This window comes from Primulina tabacum, chromosome 17 (genome assembly GCF_025594145.1).
Source record: "Primulina tabacum isolate GXHZ01 chromosome 17, ASM2559414v2, whole genome shotgun sequence".
Taxonomy (NCBI): Eukaryota; Viridiplantae; Streptophyta; class Magnoliopsida; order Lamiales; family Gesneriaceae; genus Primulina; species Primulina tabacum.
In genome coordinates, this window is record NC_134566.1 from 14414497 (window position 1) to 14428585 (window position 14089).

General features: G+C 43.5%; 3 protein-coding genes across 3 annotated transcripts; all 3 read left to right on the forward strand.

Annotated features, from left to right (window-relative positions):
* The first annotated feature begins 3712 nt into the window (after nucleotides 1–3712).
* LOC142530521 (uncharacterized) lies at nucleotides 3713–5610 on the forward strand. Its single transcript, XM_075636354.1, has 4 exons — nucleotides 3713–4465; nucleotides 4520–4645; nucleotides 4870–5277; nucleotides 5359–5610. Exons 1-4 carry the CDS (start codon nucleotides 3713–3715, stop codon nucleotides 5608–5610), a joined length of 1539 nt encoding a protein of 512 aa, XP_075492469.1.
* A 223-nt stretch (nucleotides 5611–5833) lies between these two features.
* LOC142530523 (uncharacterized) lies at nucleotides 5834–6478 on the forward strand. The gene is made up of 2 exons (XM_075636355.1): nucleotides 5834–5971; nucleotides 6086–6478. The coding sequence occupies exons 1-2, from the start codon at nucleotides 5834–5836 to the stop codon at nucleotides 6476–6478; spliced, it is 531 nt and encodes a 176-aa protein (XP_075492470.1).
* A 15-nt stretch (nucleotides 6479–6493) lies between these two features.
* LOC142530524 (uncharacterized) lies at nucleotides 6494–7476 on the forward strand. Its single transcript, XM_075636356.1, has 2 exons — nucleotides 6494–6638; nucleotides 7052–7476. The coding sequence occupies exons 1-2, from the start codon at nucleotides 6494–6496 to the stop codon at nucleotides 7474–7476; spliced, it is 570 nt and encodes a 189-aa protein (XP_075492471.1).
* Nucleotides 7477–14089: the final 6613 nt, after the last annotated feature.

Below are 14089 nucleotides of genomic sequence, written 5' to 3' on the forward strand. Positions count from 1 at the left end.
TAATCGTGTACGGTGCTTGGACACCGATCCAGATTCTCAGCACTTGTGGTTTATCCGATGGCTTTTTAGGATCTTTTAGGTGTCCGTCTCTTGAGGCTAATTTCCATTTACTTGTATGGTCAAGATTTTGGGATTTTACACCTCAAGAATGGAATCAAAATTCGATTTGATTAACGTGCTATTGGTTAATTGGCGTGCATAGATAAACCTAAATCTTTCTTCAAGTTATCCCGTTGATATGTTGTCCATCATCCGTATCTATGATTGAAATGACACTTACTTATTTTGATGTGTTTGATCATATTCAATATGTAATTGTCACCTATGTTCACCTCAGTGGTGAACACTTGTGTGAGGCGACACTCATTTATTATATGTATGATTTGGATATGCTTTATCACACTCACTATACGAGTCTTATTTAATATTTGGACATGTAGCTAGACACGATGGAGGAACAACATATTAAACTTGTATTTATATATTTTATAACAAATATTAATTATAGAATTAAAATAATAAAATAATATTTAATACAACGGATATTTAAATCACACGAGGCTTGATTAAATTATTTTAGGATATTGCCGATATTCCATCCAGATTCATCGTGAAGAATAGACTGATGGTAGGCACGACAACTTTGTAGTTGAAAACAATTATTGGTCACTCTTTGATTTGAAATAAATAAAATAAAAAATATAAAAGCTCAATTTTTTTAAAAAAAAATAATAATTTTATATATCCAAGGGAAAAACACACTTCAAACATTGGTTTAATTCAATTTATCCGATGGCATGACGTTTTATTAATAATATTTTCGATAACAGGAAGAATTTGATGCAATATTAACCCTATTTTACGTGATGGAATACTTTAATGTACATGAAAGAAGATGAACTTAATTGAAAAAGGCTAAACTATAGGGTTGGACATGAGTATTTTCCCAACAATACTCACTAAGTTTTTTCTTTCTTTTTTTAAAAAAATTAATATCTTGAACTAAAAAGTTTTTATCCAGATCAAAAAGTTTATTCTAGGATATTTATTCGAATAAAAAACTTTATTTTAATATAAAGTTTATTTAAATTATATATTTTCGTTTGTAACTTGAAACAATTATTTCAATGTTGAAATCAATTGAATAAAGATCTATGAAAACAACTCATTCCATATTTTATATGTTCCTCATTTTCTTCTGCAAGATTATATATTGTCATCCAATATTTCAAGTACCACGTCAACAAGATTTTCTTTTTTAACATATATATATATATATATATATAATATAAATATAAAATAAATAAATGTGACATATTCCATTGACTGTCAACAATTACATTCACATTTAGAAAAGAGTTCAACGAACATGGGATTTTAAGATTAAGTTTAATTCTAGATCAAAAGGTAATTCAATAAGAAGATTGTCCGAGTTTATGTATAAAACTCTCAAAAATTTATTTCAATTGATATGAGACATCTTAACATACTATTTTCTAGCCCATGAACAAGCAACTAGAGCGTGAAGTTTACATAGGTAACCCACAAGACAGTTCAACATATAAGGATGAGTCAGAACTTTAATACCATGTTAAGATTGAAACGTTAGTCTAATTATATCCTTAAAACTAGCTCAAAAAACGAAAAATTATTCAATTATATATATATATAACACTTCATAACTTATCGGGTCTGGTGATACCCCATAAGAGTCCGTGTCATGGATGACCAGGGGGACTAATTAGTTAGCCCAAATCAGAGCCAATATTCCGGACACTCTCCTCATCAGCCAGGCATTTATTCTCTTCCTGGGCAATTAAGAGCCCGGGCTATCATGCAAGCTCCAAGGTACTTTCTACCCGGGCTTACCTCGGGAAGCGCACCACACTCAAGTGTATTGGTATGGACTATCTTATCTGTCAGAACAACATGGGTTTGGCGTGTGAGAAAAGTCATCTGAAAGTATGGGCAGCCGACTTACCATACTTAGCAGGTGGGCACTGAAAACAAGGTAATAATGGGATTTCCTCCTATAAATAGCAGGTACATTTCTCATTTACAGATTCTGAAACTTTGAACTCTCAAGCACTCACATATATTTTCACATATATCGCTTGTGTTCTTCATCTTCACATGCTGATTTAAGCATCAGAGTGGCCACGCCGGACACCCCTCCGGCTCCCATTCACGAGTTCTTTTCCTTGTTTTCAGGTCTTAATTGAAGCCATTATCTTTACTCAAATTTTCTAAACACAAAATTATCTTTATCATCCGGTGGATTGCCCACATATATACTTGATTCACCCGGTTATCATCATTGACGACGTCTGTGGGAAAATTGAGTCTGAGATGTTGATATGGCTCCTACTAGAAGATCTAATCAGGACACTTCCTTGGCTGCTGGAGAGGGTGCACTTACTTCGGGACAAGGTGGTGGTCCTCCACTCATAGGGCCTCCCCCTCTCATTTTTTTATCCCCAGAAGAATTGGCTCGGATGATATCCGAGGTAGTGGAAAAAGCCATAGCTAGGAGAGATGCTTCTCATCAAGCTACGCGTGCAGGAGGAGAGCAGGAGGCGGGGGAGGAGAAAGCAGGGAGAGAGGAAGGAAAATCGAATGCCGGGTCCAAATCCCCAACTGTGATAGAGGAGTTACAAGAGTTGAGGTAGAAGATGAGGGTATTGGAAAGACAGATGGAGGGTAGGAGTCGTTCCCGGGCAGTTATTAAAGAATGCCTGTTTTCTGAAGCCATAGTCCGGAAACCTCTTCCCGGTAATTTCAAGTCTGCCAAAGTTAAAGATTATGATGACAATGCAGATCCCGAAGAACACCTAGCCAGGTTTGAGAATATGGCCATGTTGCACTGCCACACTGAAAGAATCAAGTGAAAAATGTTCTTAACTAATCTGGTTGACTCTGCACAGATATGGTTTGAGGGACTGGCCCCTCAGAGTCTACATTCTTTTGAGGACTTTCAGAAGGTGTGTTTACACCATTTCAGTAGCAGCAAAAAGTACAAAAAGACTGCCTTAGTATTTTTGAAGTTAAGCAAAGCCCGGAGGAGAGTTTGAGGGTTTATATTAGAAGGTTTAACAGAGTTGCTCTGGATGTTCTCACCTGTGCCACCGAGACCAAGACCACGGCATTCACCCAGGGGCTGAGGGAGGGTGAATTTTTCCGATCGTTGACAAAGAAGGTGCCCAGGGATTTTGTGGATTTGTTGTCTCGGGCAGAGAAGTATATCAATATGGAGGAGTCCCAAAAGCAGAAGAGAGAGAATGTAAGAAGGGAGAGAGGAGACCGGGTAGCTAAACCCGAGGAGAAGGGGCGGAAAAGGGGTAACCAGGGGCATTTCTCACATCATGTGCCCTTGAAAATTATCCGAGACAGGGAAGTTCAGTAATGCAGCAGGGATTTGTCCCCGGATCATCAGCTTACCAGGACCGAGAAGAGGGGATTTTGCACCCTCCATAAGGTATGTTACCACCACACCGAAGATTGCAAAACGCTGAAAAGAGATTATGTCCCACCCTCCGTCCAGGGGCATAATCAATCTAATAAGAAGCCGAGGTTGCCACCTTGGACATCTCGGCAGCCAGGACCCAGTACCAGGGGAGATTCAAGAAATGCCCCGAGAAGTGATTTGAGTAGAAGAAGAGATCCAGAGCCCTAGAGGAAGAAGACCACACCCCCTGTCTTTGGGGTAATCAAGATGATATCTGGAGGCTCCACTGATGGAGATTCCAAAAGGGCAAGGAAGTCAAAGAGTAGGAGGGAGTGTATGGAGGTGGAGGGAGTAAGGAGAAATGAAGCAGTCGTTAGTTTTGGTCCTGAGGATCTCAAGGGTGTCAATCTTCCCTACAATGATGCCCTGGTGATCCGAGCCCGGGTGGCCAACTATGATATTTTGAGAGTTTTTGTGAACTCGGGGAGTTCTGTTAATATAAGTTTTAAGGATGCCCTGTTACAAATGGATCTGCAGGGATATCAGTTGGAGACTGTGGAGACTGCACTTTTTGGCTTTGCAGGACATGCTTTTTATCCCGAGGGGGAGATTGTGTTGCCCTTGACTTTGGGTACCAGAGAGCTGAAGAAGATGGTGATGACTATTTTCACTGTGGTGGATGCCCCGTCATCATATAATATTATTTTGGGACGACCGACCATGAACGAGCTGAGGGCCGTAGCATCCACCTACCATCAAAAGATTAAGTTCTCTGTGGGGAGTCAAGTTGGTGAAGTCTGGGGAGACCAACCTTCTTCCCGGAAGTGTTACGTTGAAATGGTCCGGGGAGACCAGAAGAGAGCGAGGAAGGAAGGAAAGAAAGTGCATAGTAGTGGGGAGATGGAAAGGGTAGTGGGGAGGAGAGAAGTCCAGTTTGTGGCAGAAGAGGAGCATGAGATGGTGGAGATTGGGCCAGGCAAGGAGATCCGGGTGGCTCGAGACCTTGACTTATCCACCCGGGTTAGTTTGATCAATTGTTTAAAAATTAATCTTAATTTTTTTGCCTGGTGCCAGCAGGAGCTGACAGGGATCTCACCCTTGATAGTGGAGCATCATTTAAACATCCTCCCGGGATCTCACCCCGTGAAGCAAAAGAAGAGGCACTTTAGTCCTGAGAATGAAAAAGTTATCGATGTACAGGTTAAAGATTTAATGAAGTCCGGCCACATTCGGGAAATACAATTTCCTATCTGGCTCTCGAATGTGGTGTTGGTGCCAAAATCCACGGGGAAGTGGAGGATGTGTGTGGACTTCCGGGATCTCAATAAAGCTTGTCCCAAGGACCATTATTCACTGCCTAGAATCGACCAGCTGGTGGATTCCACCTCTGATGTGAACTGCTTAGTTTCATGGACGCCTACCAGGTGTATCATCTAATTCCCCTGGACAAGAAGGATCAAGACAAGGCCAGCTTCATCACCTCGGGAGGCACATTCTGTTATGTTTTCATGCCTTTCGGGTTAAAGAATGCAGGAGTCACTTATCAGCGTTTCATGAACAGAGTGTTCGAGAAGCAGTTGGGCAGAAATGTGGAGGTGTTTGTGGATGATATATTGGGCAAATCCAAGGAGGTCGCCGGATCCATCTCTGATTTGAAAGAAACTTTTGCTACTATTATGCAGTATGGGATTAAGCTTAATCAGGCCAAATGTATCTTTGGCGTAAAGAGTGGAAAGTTTTTGGGATTTTTAGTGACAGACCGGGGGATAGAGGTGAATCATGAGAAGGTCAAATCTGTATTGAACATGCCACCTCCTCGATCTGTCCGAGATGTGAAAAAACTGACCGGGAGAATTGCTTCTCTTTCTCGGTTTATATCCCTGTCAGCACACAAGAGTTATCCATTTTTCTAGGTCCTAAGGAAGGTCCAGCAGTTTGGATGGGATGAGAAAGTTGAACGAGCCTTCCAGGATCTTAAGATTCATCTGGCACAGCTTCCTGTCCTTGTAAAGCCAGAACCCGGGGAAAAATTGTTTGTCTATCTCCCTAATACCGAGTACGTTGTCAGTTCCGTGCTAATAAAGGAAGAAGGCTCTGATCAGAAGCCTGTCTATTATGTCAGCCATGCTCTAAGAGGTCCCGAGCTGCGTTACAGTGAGGTGTAAAAGATAGCTTTGGCTTTAGTCATGACTGCCCGGAAGTTGCGAACTTATTTTCTATCGTATCAAATCATTGTGCTTACTAATAGTCCTCTCGGGAGGATTATGACTCATTCGGAAGTATCTGGGCGGATGATCAAGTGGACAGTAGAGTTGGGTGAGTATGATATTGAGTATAAGCTCCGGCTTGCCATCAAAGCACATGCCTTGTCAAATTTTTTTATCAGAGATGGTTCAGCCTGATGGAGAGGAGGTCTGGAGAGTATTTGTGGATGATGCGTCCAGCTTTCCAGGATGTGGGGTAGGAGTAGTGATTATAGCTCCCCCAAGAGAGAAGATTAAGCTGGCCCTAAGAATTGATTCCCGGGTGACTAATAACGAGGCGGAGTACGAAGCTGCTCTTTCCGGCATCCGAGCTGCCCGGGAGATTGGAGCTTCACGAATTATTTTGTACTCTGATTAGCAACTAATCACTCAGCAGATAAAGGGCATTTATGAGGCTAAGGACGACATGATGCTAAAATATCTAGAGCTCATAAAATCCCAAGTAGAATTTTTTGTGGATTGGAGCATTGAACAGATACCCCTGGAAGAGAATGGGGAAGCAGATGCTTTGGCAAAATTGGCCGCTTCCTTATCAGAAGTCAGCACTCGGGAGGTTTTTCATGTTTCCCGGCTAGTCCTCTCCACGGAAGAAGAAACATTGCCAGCACTAGAGGATTCCTGGATGACATCCTTGATTAAATTCATTATAAGCAATGAATTGCCTGAGAACAAAGCTCGAGCTCAGAAAATAAAGAGACAAGCTCCCAGGTTTGTCCTCTTAAATAATATATTGTACATGAGATCATTTCAAGGACCTTTATTGAAGTGATTATCTGCGGGGGATATGGAATATGTCCTCCGAGAGATTCACGAAGGATGCTGCGGAGAACATCTCGGAGGAATAGCTTTAGCTCGGAAAGCAATACTTGCTGGATTCTGGTGGCCTACTATAAGTCAGGATTCTTCCCGAGGGGTCCAGGCTTGTGATGGTTGTCAACATCATTCAAATTTTCAGCACAGCCCGGCCACTTCAATGAAGCCTATCTAGGCCTCTTGCCCCTTTGATCAATGAGGACATTGTGGGTCCCTTTCCGATTGCCCAGGCTCAGAAGAAGTTTCTCTTGGTAGCTGTGGATTATTTTTCTAAATGGGTAGAAGCCAAGCCCTTGGCCAAGATTACTGAGCATTAAGTTTTAAAGTTTGTATGGAAAAATATTTTGTGCCGATTTGGAGTCCCCATGAGACTAATCTCAGACAATGGGAGACAGTTTCGGGGAAAGGAGATTACAAATTGGTGCCATGAAATGAAAATCACCCAGTCATTCACCTCTGTTGCTTATCCTGAGGCCAATGGTCAAACAGAAGCAGTGAACATGATTATTGTGCAAGCATTAAAAACAAGGCTACAGTGTAAGGGAAAAAGACTGGGTTGAGGAATTGCCTAGTGTTCTCTGGGCATATAGAACTATTCCACGGGCACCTACTCGAGAGACTCTTTTTAATCTGGTGTATGGTTCTGAAGCAGTTCTTCCAGTGAAAATAGGACAAACTTCTGCCCGGGTAGAATCTTACCTAGGTGATAATGATCAAAGCCGGGCAATGGAATTGGATTTGGTAGAAGAGAAGAGAGAGCAGGCTCTGATTCGAATGGAAGCTTACCGAGGCCGAGTTATGAAATCATATAACAAGAGAGTCCGAATTCGAGACTTCCAAATAGGAGATTTGGTCATGAAGAAAGTAAACACAGCTGGAAATGTGGGAAAACTGGAGGCTCGTTGGGAAGGACCTCTTAAAATAACCCGGAAGGTTAGCTCGAGAGCTTATTAATTAGAAGATGCCCAAGGACGTTCTCTCAAAAGACCCTGGAATGTATTTCATTTAAAGAAGTATTATGCTTAACAGATGTAATTATTCGTTGGAAGATATAATGAAAAATTTGTTCTTCTCAGAAAGTGTATGAGTGTGAATTTTATATCTAAACCCGGGAGGTACAAGGCCTCGGTTTATTAATAAGCCCAGGACACTACACCCTGGCTCGGGGCATTACACCTCGACCGTTCCCAAGTCCTGGGACATGATTCCCGACCCAAGGCTCCGTACCTTGGTTATCTAATAAGCCCATGGCACTACACCCTGGCTCAGGGCATTACATCTTGACCATTCCCAAGTCCCGGGACATGATCCTCGGCCCAAGGCTACGTACCTTGGTTATCTAATAAGCCCAGGGCACTACACCCTTGCTCGGGGCATCACACCTCGACCATTCCCAAGTCATGGGACATGATCTCTGGCCCAAGGCTCCGTACCTTGGTTATCTAATAAGCCCAGGGCATTACACCCTGGCTCGGGGCACCAGACCTCGACCATTCCCAAGTCTCGGGACATGATCCCCGGCCCAAGGCTCCGTACCTTAGTTATTCATAAGCCCGGGGCACCACACCTTGGCTCGGGGCACCACACCTTGGCTCGGGGCACCACACCTCGACAATTTCCAAGTCCCGAGACATGATCCCCGGCCCAGGGTTCCGCATTCTGGTTACTCAAACAAATCTAAGGCTTGGCACCCTGACTTAAGGGGTCTACACCACGAGCATTTATAAAGATTCTTATTCCAGCTTAAATTTCAACATCTTAGATGCTTGTTAAACTTCCCGGTTGGATCTCAACACTTAAATTTCTTTCTGATTTGTTAGTCACGATCAGTTCTATTATCCGGGTATTGAAAAGTTACTAAGGCATTATGTAAGACACAGAAAGTGAAAGAAGTAAAATTTCATTAAAACAGCCCGGAGGCAAAAATTACAAAGAAAGTTACAAACAAAAAAAAAAACAAGTACAACTCTACTCTAAGTCCATTTGCCCGTACTCTGGCTTTTCTTTTTCATCCTGGGAGCTTTCCTTCTCCTCTTCCCCGTCCTTTGGGAGTGATGCTATGGCCTGTCCAAAGTCAGGAAAATTTGCTTTATCCTTGGGCAGGAGCCCGGCCTCTTCGAATTGTTCTCGGCATTTGTTAAAACCGATCTTGAAGAAAGGATAAGCTCGATTTTCTACAGCTGCCTTGAATTCTGGGGAGAGGAGGAAGGAGGTTTGCAATTGCTCCCTGTTCTGTTCGGATTCAGCTAGGGCCCTTTCAGCAGTTTCTGCCCGGGACATTTGCTCTTTCATGCCCTCCATCAGGGATTTGTTCTTGCCTTCAAGGACGAAAAAGTGCCCCTGAAGGGTTTCCTCCCTGGTGAGGCCTTCGTTGATTTCATCTTGGGCCTTCTCCAGCTCTTGGTTGGCCTTATCCAAGTCAGCACGCAAGCCGGCCACTTCGTTTGCATGAAGTGCTCGAGCCCGGGACAATTCCTCTTGAAGTCACTCTTGGATATCCTGGAATTGTCGGGCTCGGTTTCCGGAAAGGGTGGCTGCGGTGGATACCTCTTCAAAGGCCGAGATCATCAGCTGGACACCCTGTGCAAAAGAAGTTAGTAAAAAAAAAGGAGAGAAGATAAAACAAATTATTGCCAGGATCTTGTTGGAGCCTTCGAAAAGTTTGGGTCCAGCCCAGGAGCTTCTTATGTACGCCTCCTCATCCGGGATAAGGAGCTGCTTGAAAATTTTGAGCCCGTGGGAGTGGCTCCCTCCAAGGAGATGTTGGCCCGGGGGGGGGGGGGGGGGGGGGGGGGGGCTGTGTTGAAGTAAGGGGCCCTTGAGAGGGCTCTTGGATGTTCTCTTGGTCGGGCTGTTGGTGGGGAGGAGTGGTCGATTGGCTGGCCCGGGAGGATCTCTGATCTCCTTCCCGGCTACTCTCAACCAGGATTAGCTCAGGGCTTATAACCGCTTTTCGCTTCCTCTGGAGGAGAGGAATGTGGTCCTCAGAATCCTGGGATTCCACCCTGGAAGTTTGCTCCTTTAGAGGGAACTCTACCCGGGCTGACTCCTTCAGCCGGGCTGCTTCCTCTGCAGCCAAACTTTTCTTCTCGCCAGCCGCCTTCCGAGCTGCCATTTTCTTTTCTTCAGCCGCCCTCTCAGCCTCCCACTTCTTGAGGAATGCCTCCTGCATCTTATATGCATAAGGAACAAGCACAATTATTAAAAGTTAAGTGTGCGAATTGAAATAAGGTACATGGAGTAAGAGAATTACCCGGTCGAGCGCCCGAACCAGCCACTTGGTCAATTATCCGATCAGTTGGGTCTTCAGCCCGGGCACTCAACCCATAGGCGATCAAATTTTCATCAGAAATCAGGGTGGAAGAAGAATATTTGTGACGTTCCACCAGTTTCTGGCTTATGAGGAAAGGTTCCTCGAATTTATAGGCTTTGGGGAGGGTAGGTTGTGGAGGAAGAGAAGGGAAGAACCCGGTAAGGCTAGGGAGAGGACCCGGGATTTGAATAAAAAAGAATCGTCCTTTCCATCCCTTCTGGGAAGAAGGGATATCATCGAGGAACTTGGCATTTAACCGAGCAGACAGAGAGAATGCATTATCTCCCAATCTGCAAGCGAAGAAGTAGTGAAGGATGAGAGGGTTGATGACGAGATTGTTCATTTTGAAAAGGACGTAGGCCGAAGCCATAATCCTGAAGGAGTTGTGGTGGAGTTGGTTAATAGGTGCACCAAAGAATTTGGCGACCTCAATATTAAAAGGATGGATGGGGAACCGGAGACCATTTCTAACCTGGTCCCGCAAGAAGGTGGTGTAGCCGGAGGAGGCTGATCGGCCCTATCAGAAGGACCAGGTATTAGAATGGAGAAAGTTGAAGGGATAGAGCCAAGAGTCCTAAGCTCCTCGTCCGCCTCCGAGCGCAAAATGATGCTCATTTAGGAGAACCAAGGAACTCCTGGAGTCTCGGGTTGGGAGAGGGAAGAAGCTCGGGCTTTACCCTTATCTTTGCTCTTTTCCAGAGCTCGGGAAGGGCCAGAAGATGAAGGTTTTGGAAAAAAAGTTTTGACTTGTGGGCTTTGGGTTTTTGGAAGTGAGGATGGGAAGACGACGGGGGGGGGGGGGGGGGGGGGGGGGAGGAGAAGGAGATGAATCGGAGCACAGCGCGGTGGACTCATAACCAGATGAGCCTCGCGCATTGTCCCCTGAGGTGGAGGTGGTGGAATTAGACATATTTTCGATAAAAGTAAAGACGGAACTTACGAGTATGGTAGATGAAACGGTGGTTGCGCGAACGGAGAAGTGGCTGTGGAATCGCCCGAATAGGAAGGAATTTATATGTTGGAGAGTCGAGAGAAAAATTGGCAAGAGTTTGGGCAAGATTTTGAATTTATAAAGTAATTTAAAAAATCTAGTTTGCTACTATATATAGGCAGGAGTGGATAATCTCAGCCATCAATCTAAGGACGTGGACGGACAAGATGCACCTCGTAAATTATACTGAGAAGAGGAAAGGACGTGCACGGTTATCGAGGCGTCATGTTCATTATTACCCCGGAATACGAAACGATTCGAACCGTTAGAATTCTAGGGCACACGTCATCCTGACTGCTCGAGAATACTAAACGACAAATATTTAAAGTACGGGAGACATGAGGCCTCGACATCTTTTCTACAGTCCGGAAAATTGAAGCTACCGGAACCTCATCCCATCTCTGGGATATTTGAAGCCCCTGATGCTTTTATAAATCTGGAGTGGATAATCTTTTTACGAAAGCCTAAGCAGGACTGATCAGGACAACGAGCAAGACTCTAGCCCGACTATTTAAGGGATGGGTGGTGATATCCCCCCCCCCCCCCCCAATAAGAGTCTGGGTCATGGATGATCCGGGGGACTAATTTGGGTAGCCCAAATCATAGCCAATATGATGGAAACTCTCCTCATCATCTGGGCATTTATTCTCTTCTCGGGCAATTAAGAGCCCGGGCTGTCATGCAAGCTCCCGGGTACTTTCTACCCGGGCTATCTCGGGAAGAACACAACACTCAAGTGTATTGGTATGGGCTATCTTATCTGTCAAAACAACATGGGTTTGGCGTGTGAGAAAATTCATCAGAAATTATGGGCAGCCGACTTACCATACATAGCAGATGGGCACTGAAAACAAGGTAATGATAGGATTTCCTTCTATAAATAGCAGGTACATTTATCATTTACAGATTCTGAAACTTTGAACTCTCAATCACTCACATGTATTTTCACATATATCGCTTGTGTTCTTCATCTTCACCTGCTGACTTAAGCATCGGAGTGGCCACGTGGGACACCCCTGTGGCGCCCATTCACGAGTTCCTTTCCTTGTTTGCAGGTCTTAATTGAAGCCATTATCCTTACTCAAATTTCCTGAACACAAAATTATCTTTATCATTCGGTGGATTGCCCACATATCTTGTACCTGAGTCACTCGGATATCATCAGGGTCGATATGAGACATCTTATCATTAATCCCCACAACACTAAGCTTTTCATAAACTGCACGTCTGGCTGATGAGTGGGTTACAATATTGAATATTGGTTAAGAAATTTAAAACCTTTTGAGACAATTAATTTTTAAAAGCAATTTAAATTTGGGAAAATGATATTTTGTTAATATACTTTACACTACTTTTGGTTTTGGGTTGATAATAGTCCAACTGTTTTTTCCTTTTTGGCTTTTTTCGTCATATGTATTGCTATCGGATTGTGTAAGTTTTATGGGAAATCGCTTATTAGACATCGAAATAGGATGACACGGCTTGGCAAATATTTTCCATGTGAGTTAATTATTTATTATTAATAACTATTTTAAAAAAATGTAAAAAATCAAAAAACTAATTTTATTTTGTATCGATCAGGTTATGCAATAATTAACTCATCTACATTTAAAAACTCGTGACACGTAGAAGAATATGATTTGTCACATGATACTGGGCCCCCCATCACATGAACAAGAATCAACGCTTGAGTCTAGCTCTGAGGAGTGAGATCTGCCCATGAAGAGAGGAAGACTATATGGTTGGTGAACTTGAATGAGGTAGAGGAGGATCATGATTAGGGAGCAGGGAATGGTGTTGCCTAGAGCACGAAGATCATGGACAAGGATGAGGAAGATGAAGATTGTGAGGAAGGAGCATAGAGGGGAGCGTGCATGGGCATTTCCACGAGCATAGAGGGGAGCGTGCATGGGCATTTCCACGAGCATGATGAGTATGGGTGTGGAGCTCTTGTCGAGCCTCAGAGCTTGATCTCACTCCAAGAAAAGCTAACCCTTGTTCTTGCTGGGTCAGACTTGAATGAGAAGCGCGTGAATCACACACGTTTGGTTCCTACTAAATATGCGTGTTCCACTACTGAATCTGGGTGGTCCCCTGCATTTATCTCTATAAATATCGGGTTTGCTCATATCATTTGGGGACTATTACTTTCATTTTCAGGGACGCCTTAGTCCTCCACTCTATATTATCTTTCTGACTTGAGCGTCGTATTACGCTAAGATACCCTACCGGCCCTCTCTAACACATTTTTCTTGGTTTCAGGTTCTCTTTGGGGAAGCTTTGGGCTCGAGTTGAACTCGAATCTAGGATACGAACCTTCAAATTTTAATGCGTATCACTTGGAGCCGTCTGTGGGAAAACTGCAGCTAAGACGTAGATATAGTAGACAGATGATGGAGCAGAAGAACTAACTCAGCCTCGTCAAATCCTTGGTCGAGGCATTAACAACTCCCTCCAAATGAAAACATGGAGAACTTAACATTGGAGCAGTTAGGCCAATTCATTACCAAAACTGTAGAACAAGTCGTGAAGAAGAATCAGGAATCCACGTTTGTCAAAAATCATGATCAGCAGTAAGAACATGATGAGAATGCCGAGGGTCATTAGATTTGGGTCAAAGGTATGTAGCCCCTGTCAAATGGAGAGAATCCTGAGATGGAGGAGATGTAAAAGGAGATAAGAATGTTGAGGCAGCGTTTGGGCAACATGGCTCCAACGCCAAAGCGAGAGAGTCTTTTTTCCACTGTCATCCTAGAATAAAAAATTCCACCAAGTTTTAGGCATTTAAGCATAGGAGAGTACGATGAACATACCAACCCTGAGGAACACTTGGGACGATTTCAGAATGCACTGTTGTTACATCAATACTCGAATGGGGTTAGGTTCAAGTTGTTCATAGGTACGTTGGTGAAATCAACTCAAAAATTGTTAAATATGCTACGACCCAGCTCCAAAAGGTCTTTCGAAGATTTTGCTATGGATTTCTTGCATCGATTTTCTAGTAGCAAGAGGTACCAGAAAAATTATCTAAGCTTATTCGTAATGAAGCAACGAAAAATTGGAACCTCGTGAGAATTTATCCAGCGCTTCAACATCACATCACTAGAAACACCAACTGCCACACCTGATATTATGATAAGTACATTTACCCAATGATTTAAAAGAGGAGAATTTTTCGATTCACTGGTCAAGAAACCTCAGTTGAGCAACGATGATCTTGGCTCGGGTGGATTAATACGCGAACCTAGAAGATGCCTAACGAC